The sequence below is a fragment of the Nicotiana tomentosiformis genome, chromosome 8 (assembly GCF_000390325.3).
Source record: "Nicotiana tomentosiformis chromosome 8, ASM39032v3, whole genome shotgun sequence".
Lineage (NCBI taxonomy): Eukaryota > Viridiplantae > Streptophyta > Magnoliopsida > Solanales > Solanaceae > Nicotiana > Nicotiana tomentosiformis.
Genome location: NC_090819.1, coordinates 68,348,648 through 68,370,238, shown reverse-complemented (window position 1 = coordinate 68,370,238; position 21,591 = coordinate 68,348,648). Strand labels below are relative to the sequence as shown.

The window sequence follows — 21,591 nt, the reverse complement described above, 5'->3', positions numbered from 1 at the left end:
TTGGCATTGGATGTTCAGGACTTAGCGATCCAGCTTGTGAGATTGGATATTTCGGAGTCTAGTCGGGTATTGGCTTGTGTGGTCTCTAGGTATTCTCTTTATGACCGTATTAGGGAGCGTCAGTATGATGATCCCCACTAGATCGTTCTTCAGGACAGGGTTCGGAGAGGTGATACTAGGGATGTGACTATTGGTGATGATGACGTGTTGAGGATGCAGGGCTGGATATGTGTGCCTAATGTAGATGGGCTTCGAGAGTTGATTCTTGAGGAGGCCCATAGCTCGCGGTATTCCATGCATCAGGTTGCCGCGAAGATGTACCAGGAATTGAGACAGCACTATTGGTGGAGGCGGATGAAGAAGGATATAGTTGTGTTTGTAGCTCGGTGTCTCAACTGTCAGTAGGTTAAGTATGAACATCAGAGACCGAGTGGCTTGCTTCAGAGATTAGAGATCCCAGAGTGGAAATGGGAGCGGATCACCATGGACTTTGTAGTTGGGCTCCCACGGACTTCGAGGAAGTTCTATGCTTTGGGTTATTGTAAATCGGCTGACCAAGCCCGCGCACTTCATTCCAGTTAGTGCTACTCACTCTTCAGAGCGGTTGGCTGAGATTTACATCCGAGAGATTGTTCGCCTGCATGGTGTTCCAGTTTCTATCATTTCAGATAGGGGCACTCAGTTCACTTCGTAGTTTTGTAGGGCCGTGCAGCGAGAGTTGGTTACTCAGGTTGAGTTGAGCACAACTTTTCACCCTCAGATGGATGGCAGTCCGAGCGCACTATTCAGATATTGGAGGACATGTTGCGTGCTTGTGTCATTGACTTTGAGGGTTCATGGGACCAGTTTCTACCACTTGCGGAGTTTGCATAAAACAATAGTTATCAGTCGAGTATTCAAATGGCTCCGTACGAGGCTTTATATGGGAGGAGGTGTAGATCTCCGGTTGGATGGTTTGAGCCGGGTGAGGCTAGGATCTAGGGTACAGACTTGGTCCAGGATGCATTAGATAATGTAAAATTAATTCAGGAGCGGCTTCGCACGACGTAGTTTAGGCAGAAGAAATATGCGGACAGGAAGGTCCGTGATGTATCTTTTATGGTTGGGGAGAAGGTTTTGCTGAAGGTATCACCTATAAACGGTATTATGAGGTTTGGGAAGATGGGCAAATTGAGCCCCCGGTTCATTGGGCCTTTTGAGGTGCTTCAGAGGATAGGGGAGGTGGCTTATAAGCTTGCCTTGCCACCCAGCTTGTCGGGTGTATATCCAGTGTTTCATGTTTTCATGCTCCGGAAGTATATTGGAGATCCGTCCCATGTTTTGGACTTCAGCATTGTTCAGTTGGAGGGTGATATGACTTATGATGTGGAGCAGGTGGCCATTTTGGATCGGTAGGTTCGAAGGTTGAGGTCAAAAGGATTTAGCTTCAGTAAAGGTGCAGTGGAGAAGTCAGCTTGTGGAGGAGGCAACCTGGGAGACCGAGCGGGAGATGCAGAGCAGATATCCACGCCTATTCAAGACTCCAGGTATGTTTCTAGACCCGTTCGAGGATGAACGGTTGTTTAAGGGGGGAGGATGTAACGACCCGGCCGGTCGTTTCGAGGGTTACAGCCCCATTTTCCCCATTTCTACTTCTTTTTGTGTTATTCAACTATATTATGTTATATAGGGTTAGTTGGTTCGGGACTTGAGTGGTATTAGAGTGAATTGAGACACTTAGTCTCTTAAGTAGAAACTTAAGTTGGAAAAGTCAACCGGATGTTGACCTATGTGTAAACAATCTAGGATTTGAATTCTCCGTTAGGTGATTTTGGACTTAGGAGTGCGTTCGAAATATGATTTGGAGGTCCGTGGTAGAATTAGGCTTGAATTGGCGAAATTAAAAATTTGGCGATTTCGGTCGCCAGTGGAAAATTTGATATCGGGGTCGTAATGAAATTTTGGAAGTTGGAGTAGGTTCGTAGTGTCATTTGTGATGTGTGTGCAAAATTTGAGGTCATTCATACGTGGTTTGGTTGGTTTCGGCATCGATTGCCGAATTTAGAAAATTAGAAGTTCTTAGGCTTGAATCCGAGGGTAATTTGGTGTTTGGATGTTGTTTTGAGTGATTCGAAGGATCGACTACTTTTGTATATTGATATATAACTTGTTGGTATTTTTGGTTGAGGTCCCGAGGGCCTCGGGGTGATTTCGGGTGGTTAACAGATTTATCGAAGTTGGAAGATGCAGCTGAAGCTGCTGCTTCTGCTATTTCCGCACCTACGGAAGGAAGGATCGTAGGTGCGGGCAATGCTGGGCTAGGCAGGATGTGCAGGTACGAGAAGGCTATCGCATCTGCGAGCCCGCAGATGCGAGACCTGGGGCGCAGATGCGGAAGGAAGGAAGAAGGCTAGCTTCGCAGATGCGGCGCACCACGCGCAGGTGTGCAAGAGCAGGTGCGACAGGTTTGCCGCAGATGCGGAACCTGGGCATTTAGGTGACTTGCACAGGTGCGGTTGTTAGGACCGTAGGTGCGGTCGCGCGGATGCGAGTAAAAGGCCACAGGTGCGAGAAGCCTGGGCAGAAGGTACATATTGCACCCTTCTTGAATTTTGGTGCATTCTTCACCATTTCTATTCGGTTTTGGAGCTTTTAGGAGTTATTTGAAGAGGGAATCAAGGGGGTTTTCATTGAGGTAAGTTACTTGAGCCCTAATACTCGTACATATGGTGATTTCCCGTTGTTTAATCATGTAATTAGTGAAAATGAGGGATTAGGGCTTGGGATTTTTGGAGAAGTAATTCAAGGATTTGAAGAACCAAACGATGTCGGATTTTGATGAATTTGGTATGGTTAGACTCGTGAGTGAATGGGCTTTCTAGTTTTGTAAATTTTGTCGGATTTCGAGACATGGGCCCGGGGGCCGGGTTTGAGCCAATTTCGGGTTTTGGTCTAATTTTGTAGCTTTTCTTGTGGAATTTATTCCATTAGAGCGTATTGATGGTATTTTACTGATTGTGAATATATTTGGAGAATTTGGAGGCCGAGTACAGAGGCAAGAGCATTGCGGGGTAGAGATTTGACCGGTTTGAGGTAAGTAACAATTGTAAATCTACTCCTGAGGGTATGAAACCCCGAATTTTTGTATCATTCTACTATTTGAGGTTACACGCATGCTAGGTGACGGGCGTGTGGGCGTGCACTATTGGGGATTATGACTTGGTCCATCCCGTAGAAACTGTAAAGTTGTATATTTTTTGGAAATTATATGATACTTGTATGTTTTAAAAAGCGTTTCTGTAAATTGGGCTGAATGCCATGTTTTGGCCTTGTGCCAGTGCTGTTTGGACCCTTAGGGGCTTTTTCTTACTATCCTCTCACTGTTTTCGATTGAAAATCTATACTGAGTCACGGTTATACTTGTTTACTGCATAACTCAGTTTCATGACTCTATTTTGATGCATATAAATGTTGTTTTGGGCCGAATGCCCTGTTTTTACTGAAATGCCCGAGTGGCTTGAGAGGTTTATGAATGAGTGAGGCTGAGGGGCTGATTTGTGAGGATATTTATGCGATCAGGCTGCATGCTGCAGCATGTTTGATATAGGCTGAGGGCCTGAGTGATTTTGCCATGATTTGGCTTGATATAGCACTTGGGCTGAAGGAGCCCCTCCGGAGTCTGTACACACCCCAGTGAGCGCAAGTACCTACTGAGTGCGAGTGCCGAGCGCTGAGTGACTAGGAGGCATGAGTGATTGTGAGGTATGCCCGAGTGGCAAGAGTGATTGTGAGGTTTGCCCGAGGGGCTATATATGAGTGATGCTTTGCCCAAGGGGCTGTTTATGATTTCATCATTTTTGCTCACCTTTGCATTTTTCCTCTGCTTGAAAACTGTTTTAAAATATCCTTAAATGGTTTTTTACTGGAACTGGGTCTAAACGAGATATTTTGATTCAAATCCTAATTTTTAAAAGCATGAGGTACTTTACTGAGATTTCATGATATGAACGTTATATGCTTTATTGCTCGTCACTACTGCTCAGCCTTTATTTATTGTTGTTACTTACTGAGTTGGCACACTCACGTTACTCCCTGCGCCTTGTGTGCAGATCCAGCTGTAGCTGGACACGGTAGCGGTTGTTGATTATTCTGGATGCAAATTTTCTCGGAGATAGCAAGGTAGCTGTTTGGCGAACGCAGCCCCTGCTCTTCTCCCTCTTATCTTCCTCTAGTTGTATTTAGATATTTTCGAGGCTGAGTTAGCCTTGATATTGTTAGACAGATTGTAGTAGATGCTCATGACTAGTGACATCCCGATGTCGGGCTTTTCTTTCCGTACTTTTGTTTTGATTTGAACTCCTTTATGAAGGTTTTTATGCTAAATAGCATTGAAATTATCTTTGAAATGAAAATATCGATTTGTTTTAGAAATGAGTCGGCTTGCCTAGTTCCACGATAGGCGCCATCACGATAGGGGTTAGTTTGGGTCGTGACATTTGTGGACCTTGAAGAGTGCCTAACACCTTCTCTTCGAGGTAATTTGAGCTCTTACCCAACCTTTGGCGATGTAGACTAGTCAAACAGAGTTATTTGCAAATAGTTGCCCTAACGCACCTTAAAAATCGTTAGTGACTACTCTTCTCTTTTAACACACACTTAAAAGAATTGTTATACGTCGAAGCCTGCTTTCGCGAGAAAACGGGGCGCAACAGCATGGCGACGTTGCTGGGGATAATAAGGCTCTTACCATAACGAAGTTGTCTTATGTGGATTATTTTCCTTATTTGTTTAAATTATTATGACATGCACATCCCTTCCCCTATTTTCCTTATTTGTTTCAATTACTATAACATGGACATCCCCTCCCTGTTTCCCTTTATTGCTATGACTTGTATGACCTCTCTTTGTTTCCTTCATATTGTCTAAGACTGCTATATTATGACTCTCCCATCCCCATTTCCCTATTTTTACGTTCTCGCACATTTTCATGAGTTAAACTGACTTCTCTTTTTTGTCTTTCTTTTCTTTTCTCTTTTGTTCCTACTCATGTTCATCTTTATCATATTGTCTGCTATTTTTATGCACTTTTATCATACATATACTTGGCAACGTGTTACTATCTTTGCATAAAGCATGCTCCACATCATACTCCACTCATGCTTATTATCAACATAGCGACGCTTGATGAGTGTGCGCGCTTTCCTGAAATCATCCTTTTAAATCGAAAAGGCTTATTTGCGGTAGATTAGTCGATCAGCGATGCAGTCGACGGTCCCATGCCTTTCTCTCTCGAGTTGTCCACTTAAGAGTACCAGTCTAGACCTTTCTACAAACCATACTCCGATTTAAAATGTACCCGCATCATGCTAAACCTAATACGAATTGAGATGTCATTGACGTATCAACCCGCTTAAGATGAACCTTGTCCAAAGTCAAATGGGATTTCCATAATCCCAAAGGAAACCATCATATTATGTGTATTGCTTGGAAAAAACTAGCCAACATGTCGATCATTATTGCATAAATAGTCAAATCTGGAGGGGGAAAGGGCTAACTTTTATTTGTTTGCAGAAAATGAAGCATGAAATCCTCAGGTTCGATATGGTCCAGAATATCCCGCCTTGCTAATTGACTGGTGGAAAGACCTTGCACCCCGTGATAGAAACCATGTGAGGAGAATACTTGGTGACTTGCCATCTTTGCTGAACATTCTACCAAATAGAGAACTAATCGAGGCTCAACACAGATGTTTTTCGATTTGGTAATATAGAAATGACTCCTCTCCTGGAAGAAATAGGGTGTTTTTCCAAGTTACCATGGGCAAGTCCAGGATTATTGGTATCGGAGAATCGCACTCTACGCGGTTTTATGAAAATGTTGGGTTTTAAGAAGAATGATGAACTGGTAAGTCTGAAGAAATCATACATCCCTTTTGAATTTCTATATGAGCGTTATGGGCATAGTAAATCATATCACCTTCATCATGAGGAGCTAGCCATTACCTCTTTGGGATGGGTGCACCGTCGAGTTTATATTTTCATAGTCTGCTTCTTAGGTTTGTTGATCTTTCCGATGCAAGTGGGAAGAATTCATACTCACTTAGCCATGGTCTCCAGGACTTTAATAGAAGGTATCGAGGGACAGACGTATACCATCATCACGATGATCTTAGCTGAGATGTATCGTGCTCTAGATCACTGCAAGCATGTGTCCGGACACTTTGAGGGTTATAATCTCTTGCTTCAAGTATGGCTTTTGGAACACTTTCAGAAGGGTGAGTATCACCAGGAGCTTATGTGAAGGCCGTTGAATGACTACATAGCCAATCATCACCCAAAGAAAATGACGTTCATTCTAGATAGGTTTGCAAAGCCCAAAAATGTTGTAGGATGGGTGCATTCTTTCAGCAATCTGATAGATGAGCAAGTGCATTGGATGTTTCAATGGTTTCCTAGTAGTGATTTCATTATCAGATCCAAAGGAACTACTCACTTAGTACTGATTGGGCTGCGAGGTATATATCTTTACGCTCCTATAAGGGTAATGAGGCAAGTTGGAAGGAAACAAGTCATACCTCGAGTTTCCAACATGGTTCAATATAAGGCAGATTTCAAAGGGGATGTCATCCCATTCAAGTTTGAAGTGCAACACATATGGAACCAAAATATCATCGTGGAAGGAGAAACTATTGAACCAAACAGGTATCACGCCGGTCATATGTACTACTATCTTGCATGGTTGGAGGACGACATAGTTGGGGATGTCAAACCAGGAGTCCATATGAAGGATATGATCATAGATGAAGTGGATGAAGCACATGTGAAGTATAAGAGGCTATGCAAAAGGGTGTTCGAATTAGAAGCTAAGCATCTGGAACAACATAAAGTGAACATGGAGGCGATAAGGGAATGGAATGATATTGCCAATAAGTCGACAGAGAGGTTAGAATACTTGGAGCAAGGATTGATTTAGCTAGAAGGAAAGATGAGAAAAAGGCTTTGGGATTGTCAAGGCATGGACGATGATGAAGGAGGGAAGATGGAAAAGGCTTACTTACTACTGAACATGCGCGATCTGCGAAACATGATTGATGGGGTCAAGAGAGCCAAGCATGGAGAAGGTCCTTCACAGACCAAGTAGATTAGGAGATAATATTCTTTACTGCTTTCTAGCTTAGATTAGATTTTGATGTAATAAAACTTAATGCTATTAGTAACTTTAAAATTATTATTTTGATTTAGTGAAAGATTGTTTTGGCTTATTTCACACTAAGGAAATGAGGCAAAATGTTGGCATGAATTTTCTCCAAGCTTATGTGTCGCTTAGGCCTACCTCGGGCACAATGAGGTCTGAAAAATTAGGACGCGAATTATCGCATGACCTTATGTGATATATGTTAAAATACTGCAAACACTCTTTCACTTTGTCTTACTGACTTGGTTACCTTTTATCTTTCTTTTGATTATTCTCATTCCCAAAGGTTGGTTTGTGCATACTGGCATTATCAGCATACCACACTAGATCCAGAGGTCCTCCACCTCCTCCTCCACCTAGCAATCCAAAAAACAAAGGCAAAGGCAAAGTGAAGATGGATAATTTAAGTGTTATTCGCAAAGATAATGCTACCGTGGCAAAGAATGTTGAAACCTCAAATGGGAGAAGTACGCCAGGAAAGAATGAGTTGGTCCTATGTTTGTAGCAGAAAATCCTGGAGTTGCAGGGTGAGCTTGAGCAGGTCCGAAATCTAGCAAACCTTTCCCTTACTCTAAATGTTCCCGACATTAACTAGCGAAATAAAACCACTCAGAACCAAGCACCACTACAAAACACACAAAACCAGAATCCACCACCCATATCTTTGAATCCTCCCGCATCGCACCAATACAACAATCCCACACCTCCCTAAACCTTAACCCACCACCATTGCAAACCCCTCAACAACACCACCATCACCCAACTCAATATCCACAAACCACCACTTATATCACTCCTTAAAATGCACCACAACCTACCCCCATCCCCCTCAAACCTCAATCAATGATCACCCATATACCCAAGTTCCAAGAACCCATCAAGGAAACCTGATATACGAGGAAACCTTACCCATACCCCACAAAAAAACCCTATACATACTTGAGACGACGGAAAAGGACATGCTCATTCGGAACATGGTAGAAGAACTTGATAAACTGACATAGAGAGTCTAGAGTGGTGAAGGTGGGAAGGGTGTTGAAGGTTTAAACTACAAAGATTTGTGTATCCAGCCAGATGTAGAACTGCCGGAGGGTTACAAACCTCCCAAGTTTGAGATGTTTGATGGCACTAGTGATCCAAAGGTGCATCTGAGAACCTACTGCGAAGTCTTATAGGAGACGCCTTATCTCTATATATCTCTGAAGAAGTGGGCGAATTGGGTGAGCATGGCATCAGATTTTGTGGAAAGATTCATGTTCAATACAGAGAACACACTAGACATTTTCTATATTCAAAACCTCAAGAAGAAGCCGACAGAAACCTTCCGCGAGTATACTACTTGTTGGAGATCAGAGGCCGCCAAGGTGAGGCCACCACTTGAAGAAGAACAAATGAGCAAGTTCTTTGTTAGTGCCCAAGATCCACAGTACTATGAAAGGCTGATGGTTATCGAGAATCACAAGTTCTCAAACATCATCAAGTTAGGAGAAAGGATAGAAAAAGGAATCAAGAGCGGGATGTTGACTAATGTCGAGGCACTTCAAGCCACAATTAAAGCCTTGTAATCAGGAGGTATCTCAAAAAAGAAAGAAGTGGGTGCCGTGATGGTAGCCTAGGGCCCTATTTGTCCCCTTACATACCCAACTCCTCCACCAACATATGATCCCTCACCTTCAAAATACCAATACCCTGCCACCACCTACTACGCCTATAACACTCAACCTGCATATTACCATTCACCATCACCCATCCTCCAAAACTACCCAAAGCCATGCCCAAACTTTTACTGTAGAGCTCCCAGACAATACACCCCAATAGCTGAGCCCATAGCCCAACTGTGTGAGAGACTGAAGATCGCTAGTTACGTCACCCCTCTTCTTGCTGTTGATGTTGAAAACGTTTCCCAGTGGAGTAACCCCAACAAAACTTGTGCCTATCACTCAAGCATGAAGGGTCATACCATTGAGGAGTGCCGCATATTAAAGGACACGATTCAGACACTGATCAACACTAAGGTTATACAAGCAAAGGAAGCCGCACCAAATGTTCGTAATAACCCTCCCCCAGATCATAGGGGCGAGGGATTGAAAGTGATAGAAAATGATGAGGAATGGGATCAGGAGGGATCCATTGGACTTATTCGAGAGGGGGATTCTCCAAAGACATCTCCTATCACCCTCTTGTCGTTTGTGGTACAAACTCAGGCACCGTTTGAGGTCGAGGTAGTGATGCCCTTCACCGTGATGGTAGCTCCCACACCATCTTATAAGTATGATGTCATCCCATGGGATTATGTTGCGGAGGCAAGAAGAAAGGGAAGGCCAAGATGGAAGACACATGTGATGCGCAAGGTATGACTAGAACTGGTAGAGTTTACACTCCTGAGAATCTTGGAGGAACAAGCATAGAAGCTGCATCTAAGCCACATGTGGTTGAAACAAGCATTGATGATCTCTGGCAGAGGGTAAAGGCGAGAGAATACTCTGTATTTTATCACCCGAACAAGACTCCCGCCCAGATATCCATTTTGTCACTATTGCAAAATTCGGACGCACACAAAAATGCCTTGATGAAAGTGTTAAGAAAATATTATGTACCCGTTGGTGTCACTAGCGGAGAGATGGCTAGCATGGTCGGATAGGTGCTGGAGAGTCACAAAATTACTTTCCACGAAGGTGAGTTACCGCCAGAAGGGTTGAGCCACAATAAAGTATTGCACATCACTGTGCAATTTGAAGACAAGTTCATTGCCAGGGACCTGATAGATGGAGATTCGAGCCTGAACATATGCCTGCTGACTACTCTGAAAAGATTAGGTAAAGGCATGCATGATATACGGATGGGAAGAATGAATGTGAAAGCATTCGATGTATCTTAGAGAGCCACTATCGGAGAAATCAACCTTGATCTACAGATGGCCCTGACCTAGTTTGATGTCGAATCCCAAGTGCTAGATATATATTCCACTTACAACCTATTGTTGGGAAGACCATGGATATATGCAGTTGGGGCAATGGCTTCTAATCTGCACCAGGTTGTGAAGTTCGAATGGAATCATCAGAAGGTGATCATTCATAGAGATGGAAGCAACCCTATCTACACCAATTAGACCATTCCAGTCATTGAAAACATGAGGAAATTGGGAGGATAAACATACCACCGCATTGAGAGGGTAAACGCAATTGATTTGGATCGATGGTGGAGCAATAAGATAGAAATCATATTGTTGTGGACGGGATATGAACCGGGCAAGTGTCTTGGTCGACAGCTTCAGGGGATCACAGAACCCATACGACCATAGTATAATGGCACGACCTTTGGGCTCGGGTATGAATATATCGTGTAAGAATGCCAGGATTGGATACCGTCGTGGCATGCTGATTACTATCCGCTGGAACAACCCATACCACTATTGCACCGAACATTACGCTAGACTGACATGATGTGGGGATCTAAGGACGATGAGATTTTGGCCAGTATGAGGAAGCTGTTTGTGGATGAGGAAGATATGGACTGCAGTGCAATTTTAGATGAGGACGAAGACCTTACTATTCAGATAATGGGAGAAGGAGCCATCCCGGGCTCGCCGAGTACTTGGGTAGCCTAGAAGAATTAGCATGACTTATTTTTAAATTGTTTTTGAGCATTTAAGACATTTCCAATGTTTTGTTTTGAAATAATTACTCGAGTCGTCGAGTCGTACTTGTTGACAATTTTAAGCTTTATTAACGCATTATTACTTTTTATATTTATTATTATATTTCTACATTCTTTTTAGCAGAATTATTACATATCCTGATGAACCTTTGACTATGACATGTAAAGAGGCAACGCAACATAAGGACAATGATTCGGAAGATTTGGAAGATGATATAATACATTAGGAAATTATCAAAAAAGTAGTGAATTTTTAGAACAAACCAAAGTCCAACTTGGAGGAAACTGAGGCAGTCAACTTAGGGGATTCTGAAATAGTCAAAGAAACTCGCATAAGCGTTCATCTATCACCGCTAAAGAAGAAAGAGTATATCAGGTTTCTAAAGGAATATGCGGATATTTTTGCATGGTCCTACAATGACATGACCGGGTTAAGCATATCCATAGTAGATCACAAGCTACCCACCAACCTCATGTGTCCTCCAGTAAAGCAGAAGCTCAGAATATTCAAGCCAGATATGAGTCTGAAGATAAAAGAGGAGGTTACCAAGCAAATCAAAGATAAGTTTCTTCGAGTGGTTGAATACCCGACCTGGTTAGCCAACATTGTGCCAGTTCTGAAAAAAGATGGGAAAGTCAAAGTATGTGTTGACTACTGAGATCTGAACCGAGCAAGTCCTAAGGATGATTTTCTATTGCCCAACATACACATACTGATCGACAACTGCGCCAAGCACGAACTCCAATCCTTTGTGGATTGCTTCGCAGGATATCACCAGATCTTGATGGACAAAGATGTTGTTTGGTTTGAAGAATGGTGGGGCCACCTAAATGAGAGACATGACGGCCCTCTTCCACGACATGATACACAAGGAAATAAAGATGTATGTGGATGATGTTATCATAAAATCTAAAAGGAGTTCAGATCACATAGCAGACCCGAAGAAGTTTTTCGACCGACTTTGAAAATACAATTTGAAGTTGAACCCTACAAAATGTGCCTTCGGAGTCCCTGCTGGGAAGTTGTTGGGTTTCATCGTCAGCCACCGGGGTATTGAGCTAGACCCATTAAAAATGAAAGCTATTCAGGACTTGCCACCACCAAAGAACAATAAGGACGTGATGGGTTTTCTAGGATGCCTCAATTATATCAGTCGTTGTATAGCACAATCAACAGTGATTTGTGAGACGATCTTCAAGATGTTGAGGAAAGATGCTGCGACAAGCTGGACCAAAGAATGACAGAAAGCCTTCAACAAAATCAAAGAATATTTATCTAAATCGCTCGTGTTGGTCCCGCTAGAACCAAGTAAACCTCTGCTACTGTATCTGTCCGTGTTGGATGGAGCCCTTGGCTGCGTTTTGAGGCAACATTATGAAATCAGAAGGAAAGAGCAGGCGATATACTATCTGAGTAAGAAATTCACACCTTAAGAGGCCAAGTATTCTTTGCTGGAGCGCACCTGCTGTGCTTTGACATGGAAAGCCCAGAAGTTGATACATTATTTCTGTGCGTACACTACCTACCTCATATCAAGGATGGACCCGCTGAAGTACATCTTTTAGAAACCCATGCCTATATGGAAGTTAGCAAAGTGGCAGATATTACTAAGTGAGTTCGACATAATTTATGTGACTCAGAAGGCAGTAAAGGGGCAAGCATTGGCCGATCACTTGGAAGAGAACCCCGTAGACGGAGAATACGAACCATTGAAGACGTATTTTCCCGACGAGGAAGTGTCATTTGTAAGAGAAGATATTGCCAAAACATATGACGGTTGTAGAATGTTTTTCGGTACAGCAACAAACTTCAAGAGAGTGGGCATCATAGCTGTTTTAGAATCAGAAACCGATCAACATTATCCGGTATCCCCAAAACTCAGGTTCTCGTGACCAATAATATGGAAGAATATGAGGCCTGTATCTTGGGACTCATGTTGGCCATCGACATGAACATTCAGGAGTTGCGGGTAATCAGAGATTCTGATCTATTGGTACACCAGGTAGTAGGAGAATGTTCTACCAAGAACACTAAAATATTTCCATACTTGCATTGTGTACAAGAGTTGATCAAGAGGTTCACAAAGATAGAATTCAAGCATGTTCCAAAGATTCAAAATGAGTTCGCAAATGCATTAGCCACCTTGTCTTCCATGATACAACATCCAGACAAAAATTTCATCTGTTTTATCCTAGTAGAAATTCGTAAGCAGATAGCTTATTGTGCTCATGTTGGAGAAGAGTTTGACGGAAATCCATGGTTTCACGATATCAAGGAATACTTGGAGAAAGGAGAATACCCAGAGAATGCTACACACATTTAGAAGCACACGCTTTGAAGATTGGACAACCATTCTTTCAGAGTGGAGGAATTATGTATAGAAAGACTCCTGATTTGGGATTGTTGTGATGTGTCGATTCCAAGAAGGCATCTAGATTGCTCGGAGAAATACATGCCGGAACTTGCGAAACTCACATGAACGATTTGATTTTAGCCAAGAAGATATTAAGAGCAGGGTATTTATGGATGACCATGGAGAAAGACTACATCAAATATGTTCAAAAGTGTCACTAATGCTAGATACATGCTGATATGATACGAGTGCCGCCCAACGAACTCAATGCAACGGGTTTACCCTGGCCTTTCCCTGCTTGGGGCATGGATGTCATCAGACCAATTGAACCCGCTGCTTCAAACGGACACAATTCCATTTTGGTGGCTATATATTACTTCACAAAATAGGTTGAAGCTGCTTCCTATAAGGCTGTGACTAAGAAGGTCGTAGCGGATTTTGTCCGGGATCGTATTGTTTGTCATTTTGGAGTACCTGAGTCAATCATTACTGACAATGCTTCCAATCTCAACAGTGATCTAATGAAAGCTATGTGTGAAACATTCAAGATCAAGCATCGGAATACTACACCATACATGCCGTAGATGAATGGAGCCGCAGAAGCTGCCAACAAGAACATCAAGAAAATATTGTGGAAAATGGTGAACAACTCAAGAAATGGCACGAGAAATTACCATTTGCTTTGCTCGGGTACCGCACCACACTCCGTATGTCAACTGGGGTAACTCCCTATCTACTGGTCTACGGTACTAAAATCGTTATTCCCGCCGAAGTGGAGATTTCCTCCTTAAGAATCATACAAGAGGACGAGCTCAACGACGCGGAATAGATACGAAGCCAATATGAACAACTTGCTCTCATCGATGGTAAGATAATGAACGCAGTGTGTCATGGTCAACTCTACCATAATAGAATTGCAAGTGCTTTCAACAAAAAGGTTAGATCGAGGCAATTCACACCGGGGCAACTGGTGCTGAAACGGATCTTTCCGCATCAGGATGAAGCAAAGGGGAAATTCTCACCCAACTGTCAAGGCCCTTACATGGTCCACCGAGTACTGACAGGAGGAGTACTTATACTTGTAGAGATAGATGGAGAGATATGACCAAAACCTATCAACTCAGACGTAGTCAAGAGATATTATGTTTAAGATTATGTTTGCACTTTCTATTTGATTTAACCTGAACTACGCTTGACCTGATTCCCATTTACGATGGGATACGTAGGTAGCCCTGTGGGTTCGGTCACATCATAATAAAATCTTCATTCCCCTCTATGGTCAGAAATTGGGGCAAGATTCCGAGTTCAACAATCTCATTATGTCAACAATCACCAAGAAATGCATTGCCGGAAGTATGCATTTAAACTGGGGCAGAATTCTGAAGAGGGTCCTCAAAATTCTGAGTTGAGGAGGTTGCAATGTCTCAAAATGTGTCACAATATCCGATTCAAACATTATTTGTTTTATGCATCATCACACATTTTGAACAAACTACATTTTTATACAAACGATTTATCACAAATGCATATTTTTCAAAAATTTCATTTTTTGTTGTAGCCAGACGTTTCCTAGGGTGACTCAAAAAAGACCTCAAGACAAGTAGCAAAGATGAAATGAAGAATCGAAGGCACAAACCAACCTTCCCCCCGGAACTGATGATTTTTCTTTGGATGCAGTCACGAGGGATATAACAAACACGTCCACAGACATATATCAACAACAAGATCACTATTTTCATACTGACAGAAGTTGCCAAAAACAAACGCGTCAAGCTAAAAATCACTTTTCCCTCTCACATTTAATCGTTGCTCTTCATGTATAGGGATAAACATTGCCCTCATCATTGAATGAGACTAAGAACTATCTCCATTCTTTGCATGAGGCTGAGCACTACCTCCATCGCCGCATAAGGCTAAGTATTGTCTTTCTTTGCATTAGACTAAGCACTGTCTCCATCTTTTGCATGAGGCTAAGCACTGCCTCCATCGCCGAATAAGGCTAAGAACTTCCTCCATTCTTTGCATGAGGCTAAGAACTGCTTCCATCGCTACATAAGGCTAAGCACTGCCTTTCTTTGCATGTGACTAAGCACTGTCTCCATCCTTTGCATGAGACTAAGCACCGCCTCCATTGCTGCATAAGGCTAAGCAATGCCTTTCTTTGCATGAGACCAAGCACTGCCTCCATCGCTACATAAGGCTAAGCACTGCCTTTCCTTGCATGAGACTAAGCATCGTCTCAACTGCATTACATGAGGCTAAGCATTGCTTCCATCATTACATAAGGCTAAACGTTACTTTCTCTACATAGGGCTAAACATTTCCCTCATCACATACAAGGGTAAGCATTGTCTTGTCTCGTTCTCGCATACAACTAAGCATCAAATGTTCCCTCTATCAAACGATCAATATCTCCGCATCTTTGCATTGGCTGAAACATTGCCACATTGTCCGAAGGCGTCATAGTCTGAAGGCATCATCCTCATAGCCTAAAGACATCATGCCATGGCCTGAGGATCTCTCGAAATGACACATCATTATTCAAAGGCGTCATAGTCCAGAGGCACCATCCTCATAGTCCGAGGACACCATTTCATGGCCTGCGAATTCCTTATCATACGCTCTATGGACCAGGACGTCATGTTCTAAGGACATCATCCTCATCATCCAAAGAAAACTCTCATGGTCCGAAGGGAATTTACATCACATTTAAATTTTCGCAATAACCCCATATTTTTGTGTGCATCGTGTTCTAAGTTTTGCAGGTAACTCGGAAGGTAACCGTTCTACAAAAAGGAGAAATTCTCACTCTGATTTCCATTCACAACATTCACATCCTTCGATCATCTCAAACGTAACCAATGATCAGTAATTGATTATCATTTGTCCCGTAACTGTTCAAATATTTGCCTTATACATCTGTAACGTTCAAATCCGCACTCATATCTCCACCTGAAATTATCCGTCACTCATGACAACATCCTATACAAAAGATTTTTTCGAAACATATAACAACTCCATCGGTCTCATTCACCGTTGGATCTAGAACTACACACGGCCTGATTTTCGTAACACCAGGGATATGTAGGCAACTCAGAAACCAGTGTTCGACCCCCATTTTTCAAAAAAAACACATCATGATCAGTCGTTTCGTACAAAATCGGTCATCATTTTTTTACTCGACAACTCTTTCATCATTTCCGGGTAAAGAGAGGCAGTTGTTGATACCCAATTTTGTCCTCATATTTTTATAAATATTATATATACTTTCAAAATATCATATATGCATCATCACCAATTTATAAGAGTCATATAAGTACTTTCTGTAATGTTTCATAATTATTAAGGCTTTGGATTTGATTCTCTTGTATTTAATTTGTTCAAATATTTATTAATTACACTTTTTAAATTACTTTGTGATGACTTAATCATCCAAGTTTATTATTTACATCCACATATATATTTTATAATATTTTACTTAATTTCATATAATTATATTTTCATTTTTGAGCTATTTACATAATTTTACAATAATAGCCTATATTCTACGCATAATTAAATTTATTACATTATTCATGCAAAAGTAGCATTTTTTATGTTTTTTTAATGTCAATCTATTTTTTTCAACCATTTTATCGTATAAATAAAAATTTTATTATTTATTAATTATTTTTATAAATTATTTTAATAAATTTCGTATATTTAATTTATAGCCCCAACATAGGGCTAAATTCGGACCAAAATCTAGCCAAAACTATTAGCCCAAAAGTCCCAGCCCAAACCAAATGACCCTTTCGACCAACCTGGTTGGAACCTATTTAAAACGACCCGCCCCACATTTCTTTTATCCTGGCCATTGATCTCTTAAAATCCATGGCCCACGATCACCTTACACCTTTAATTATCCCAAACCCCCGGAACCCAAACCTTTTCTCTTTGAGACACTGCCCCTAAATGCCCTTACTCTCATCTTCTCTCTCCTGAAGAACCCTAGCCGCCTCTCCCTTGAATCCCTCTCCTAATCCCATTGCTAATAGGATTCCAACATTATTTACTTACCATATCTATGTTTCTCCGCTACTAGTCACTTGTTTATGGTATTACATAGGTACTTGCTCAATTTTGGCAAGTACCATCTCCATATCGGACTGGAATCGACCTTAATCTTGTATATTTGGACAGTATTTCATCCATATACATGAATAAAAGGCTTGATTCTTCATACCAGTTGGTCGATTTTAAGCATCGAACCCTAACTATGGTTTGGAGTTTGATTTTTTTCCTTTCCGGTTACTTTACTAATTTACATTTGATATTTTATTTTTCTTGTTTACGTTTGCTTGATTTCTTTCCATGTTTACTCGCCTGATTCAACACTATATAAATCCCTTATTCCCTTAGCAGACCTTAGTCACTGTTATTCTCTCACTCTCACTTATTCTATACTACTTTTGGCCGGCTGAAATCCAAAGCCACCAGAATCATCTCCATCTACCCCTCTAGTGCGAGCACTACTCGAGGCTCATTCGAAGCTCATGTGAACTCTGACGCACTAGGGTTTGGAGTTCTTGCTGTTGTTCTTACTTTGCTACTGATTCTCCTCCATTTTTTGTTCAATCGGCAAATTGGTAAGTGTTCAATCCCTTACAATTTATGTTTCTTCCCTGTTTGTGTTCATGCTCCTGAACATTTGTATTATATGGACCTTTCTAAGCCAATATAACACTATGCCGACCTCGCTTCTAACTTTATCTGCAATCCTTCATCAGAACTTGTATAAGTTTGATTATGTGCATTTAGTGTAGTCAATTTGGAAGAATTTTAAGCTGTTATGCTTGTTTGAGGCTGTCATATTTATGTATGCTTAAATTCCTACATTCACTGTCTAATATTGAACCCTTTTATCATGTCTCACTTCAAACACTTGCACTGAAACTCCGATGGAATTAACGCCTGCCTTGAATTTTCTTTAATGAGTCTCTTTCTGTTGAACCCTTTACGTGTAACCCACTGCTACCCTGCAAATTGATCCTTGATCATCCCATATTGCAACACTCTTTTAATATCTAGCCAAACATATTCCTCTGCTTTTTGTAACTCTGACGATTGTATTCCTCGACTTGTTAATCATGTACCCTCCAATATTGCCTAAACATCTAATTGAATCTCAATGAATTTAGCTTCTTATGTTACACATGGTCAATTGGTATAAGTCTTGAAATATGCCTGTCTTATTAACCTTAAATTGTTATGTTTTCCTCACTTACCCCGAGTTCTTGGATTTCGAGTCGTTGTGTTACACCCAGTATGTTAAGTTGTTTGTCGACTGTTGTAAAACCATACCCACCAGTCTGTTTGTTATATTGTTTAGGTTCCCATGATATAAACTTGCATGTGAAATTGCTATTCTCTTAACTACAACACTGTCTGTCTTCTATGATTAAAGTTCCTAAGTCCAAAGTCCATTTGACTAATCCTAGATCATGCCTTAAGCTTGATTTCTGAAACTTGGCATTTTATATGTTCACTCTATTTATTAAATAGATATGTCTCTGAAGTCTTCCTAGTGTATGACTGTGTTCAGCATGCTACACCCTTTCCCTTTGTTGAATAATTTCTCACTCATAAACTTATGTTGTTTTCTGTGTAAAATTTGCCCTGTTGAAAATAAGCCCTGCTGATTCTCATAGTTCTCATGTTCTTGACTTAATCAATCCTGTCACTTTTGCTTTTGAAATGCCAGTGTGTTTCATGTGAATCCTACTAGCTATCATATAATATTGTCTTTATGAGGCATTGTTTTAGGGCTGTTTAATTGATTTCCATGTGTGCTCCATTAACTTATTTGGTTATGTGGTCAATCTGTATATGTTGGGCTTGGTATGAGTTCATGTATGGCCTTTGGCTATTCAAGTAGACACACTCTCCTGTTTGAGATACGTTTCAATCTGGGCCATCTATTCGTATTAAAGAAAGCATGTCGAAGGCTCGGGTAATGCTGGGTTACTTTCGTTTGGGCTTGTTCCCAAGCTTTCAGTTGTTCCTTTATTTCATGTTTGTACTTTTGCTCATTATCTGGGTATGTAATAATTTGTAAACAAATAATTGGGGTGTTAATGTAATTGGGGGAATACGAGTATACTCTATTCTCGCATGAAAGGGTAAAAAACATGCATATTGTTTGCTATCTCATTTTACATGCTCTTTTTCTGTACACTGATAGAAAGCATGTCTATAGGAACTCAAGTACTTCACTCACTCAACATGTTCTATTCCTATACACTATTAGCAAAAACATGCCTATAAGAATCTAAGTGCTTGACTTTTTCACATGCTCCACTTCTATACGCTATTAGATAGTATGCCTATAGGATTCGAATTTCATTGGTTATTTGCTCAATTTGCTCTATTGCCATGTGTTAGATATCATGCCTATAAGATCATGTTAAATAATAAAGACCTTCTCCTATTGATACTCATCTAGATACCATGATTGTAGGGTTAAATAATTAATCGGCTTCTTTCTGTTACTTCACAGTGCATGCCTAGCAAATATGCTTATAAGGATAAAGTGTTGTAAAACCAACTCCAATCGTCTACCGTTAGAAATCCTTCCTATAAGATGCTATTTACTCATCTTAGACATCGTATTTATAAGATCATCGTTGTTAATCTTGGGCTTTCGAATGGTCTTATTACCTCACTGCATGAGCATTTAGATATCCTGCCTATAGGATTGTAATACTTTTAATCTACAGCTCTGTTAGCCTAAAGTTGTAACGTCGCCTATACACTGCTGGAAATCAGAATCACATAGAATCTATGTCTATAGGACTTAACGACTCAAATATGTATTGATTCTGAAACTGTCTACCATATAACCTGAAATCTGTTTGCGTGCCTTTGTTGCTATGTGTGGAGGCTAACATGAGCCACTTATTACTATTATGTGCAGTCCTATTTGTTCTGAATGTGCGATTAGTTTTATCATTTTGAGCAACCTAAGTAAAGTCTAGAACCACCTAAATAGTAGGTCCAAAGCCTCCAGGACTATAGGCATGTGACGGGTAGTGCACGCATAGGATGCGACCTAGAATTGAATTAGAGCACCTTTAAGTAACAACTTTAATAAAGTAATCGGGTAGCAGGTGATGATTGTCTGTGCCCGCTGAATAATATGAGCAAACCCACCCCTAAGGGAGTTGCGGAGTATTATATATATTGCACGGGGTGATCCTTCAGACTAAAAAACATAGGACCCCCTTCCCTTTATATGCTTGTTGTTCACACTTAGTCATTAAATATAGATCGACGCAGTTGTATTCCTGTAACCTCTAAGACTTGCATTGCTTTAGTTTAAATCTTATGTTGTTTTCTTTACACTTGTTACAATAGACCTTCAAACTTCCATATCTTTTTATGACCACTTAGCTTAATTATAACTCAATAATCCACATAGCATAAACTTCGGCCGCGACCCACCATTATGGACCTTGAAGAGTGCCTAACACCTTCTATTCGAGGTAATTTAAGCCCTTACCCGACCTTTGGTGATGTATACTAGTCAAACAGAGTTATTTTCAAATAGGTGCCCTAACATACATTAAAAATTGTAAGGTGTCGACTCTTCTCTTTTAACACCCACTTAAAAGAGTTGTCATATGTCGAAGCTCACTATCACAAGAAAACGGGGCGTGACACTTGTTACACATTATCTCTCTCTTGTTGAGCTATTCTTGTAGAGATCATTATTCCTTGTTGTGTCTTACTTTGTGAGCTCGTTCTTCCGTTTTGTTGTGTTCTACAGTTCTTGTGTAGATTTACTTGTCGTATTCTCGTGTTATGGTTGTTATTGCTATTGTACTCAGTGTTGTTAATCCATGGGCTATGCGTGGTTACGATATTGAAAATATTTTGAGGAAATGTTGTGGCATATTGGCAGATGTTGTGGAAGTCATTTAATTGTGTTGTTATATTTTGGCACACATGGTATTGTTAAGAGAATTGTGGGGGTGTTCGCACGTGAGTTATTCGTGCTTGGTTATTATTAATATTTGCACATGCGGCATGTCAAGGTGGGCTATATATGTGGGTTTTCACATGTGGCAAGACAAGGTGAGAATTTTATTTTGCGCGTGCGGCGAGACAAGGCGGGCATTTACTTTATTATTGCGCACGTGGCGAGACAAGGTGGGCTATGGTGGGGAATGATTTGTAATGACTTGTGATGTACTGGGGCATTGTTATAATTGATATATGTGTAGTGGTGTGCCTACCTAGTATGAGTTATACCGTGTACATTGTGGGGTGATCGTTTCTTATGTGCCATTCATTGTCTCTACTCTTACTTGTTGACTTGAATTGTGGTAGAACACTTGCACAAGCATACACGTAAGCAAATCACCCA

The 21,591-nt window shown here is 41.0% G+C and overlaps 2 protein-coding genes across 2 annotated transcripts; both read left to right on the top strand.

Annotated features, from left to right (window-relative positions):
* The first annotated feature begins 8,399 nt into the window (after positions 1 to 8,399).
* On the top strand, positions 8,400 to 8,738 carry LOC138897637 (uncharacterized). Its single transcript, XM_070183631.1, has one exon. The coding sequence runs from the start codon at positions 8,400 to 8,402 to the stop codon at positions 8,736 to 8,738; it is 339 nt and encodes a 112-aa protein (XP_070039732.1).
* Positions 8,739 to 10,612: 1,874 nt separating this feature from the next.
* On the top strand, positions 10,613 to 13,154 carry LOC138897636 (uncharacterized). Its single transcript, XM_070183630.1, has 4 exons — positions 10,613 to 10,771; positions 11,088 to 11,471; positions 12,472 to 12,696; positions 12,792 to 13,154. The coding sequence occupies exons 1-4, from the start codon at positions 10,613 to 10,615 to the stop codon at positions 13,152 to 13,154; spliced, it is 1,131 nt and encodes a 376-aa protein (XP_070039731.1).
* Positions 13,155 to 21,591: the final 8,437 nt, after the last annotated feature.

Excerpts from the sequence above, each read along its gene's own strand:
- LOC138897637 (XM_070183631.1), top strand. The coding sequence starts at position 8,400 with ATGGCATCAGATTTTGTGGAAAGATTCATGTTCAATACAGAGAACACA.
- LOC138897636 (XM_070183630.1), top strand. The coding sequence starts at position 10,613 with ATGATGTGGGGATCTAAGGACGATGAGATTTTGGCCAGTATGAGGAAG. Across the intron at positions 10,772-11,087 it reads CGGGCTCGCCGAGTACTTGG|AACAAACCAAAGTCCAACTT; the intron begins GTAGCCTAGAAG and ends GTGAATTTTTAG. Across the intron at positions 12,697-12,791 it reads AAACCGATCAACATTATCCG|GAGTTGCGGGTAATCAGAGA; the intron begins GTATCCCCAAAA and ends ATGAACATTCAG.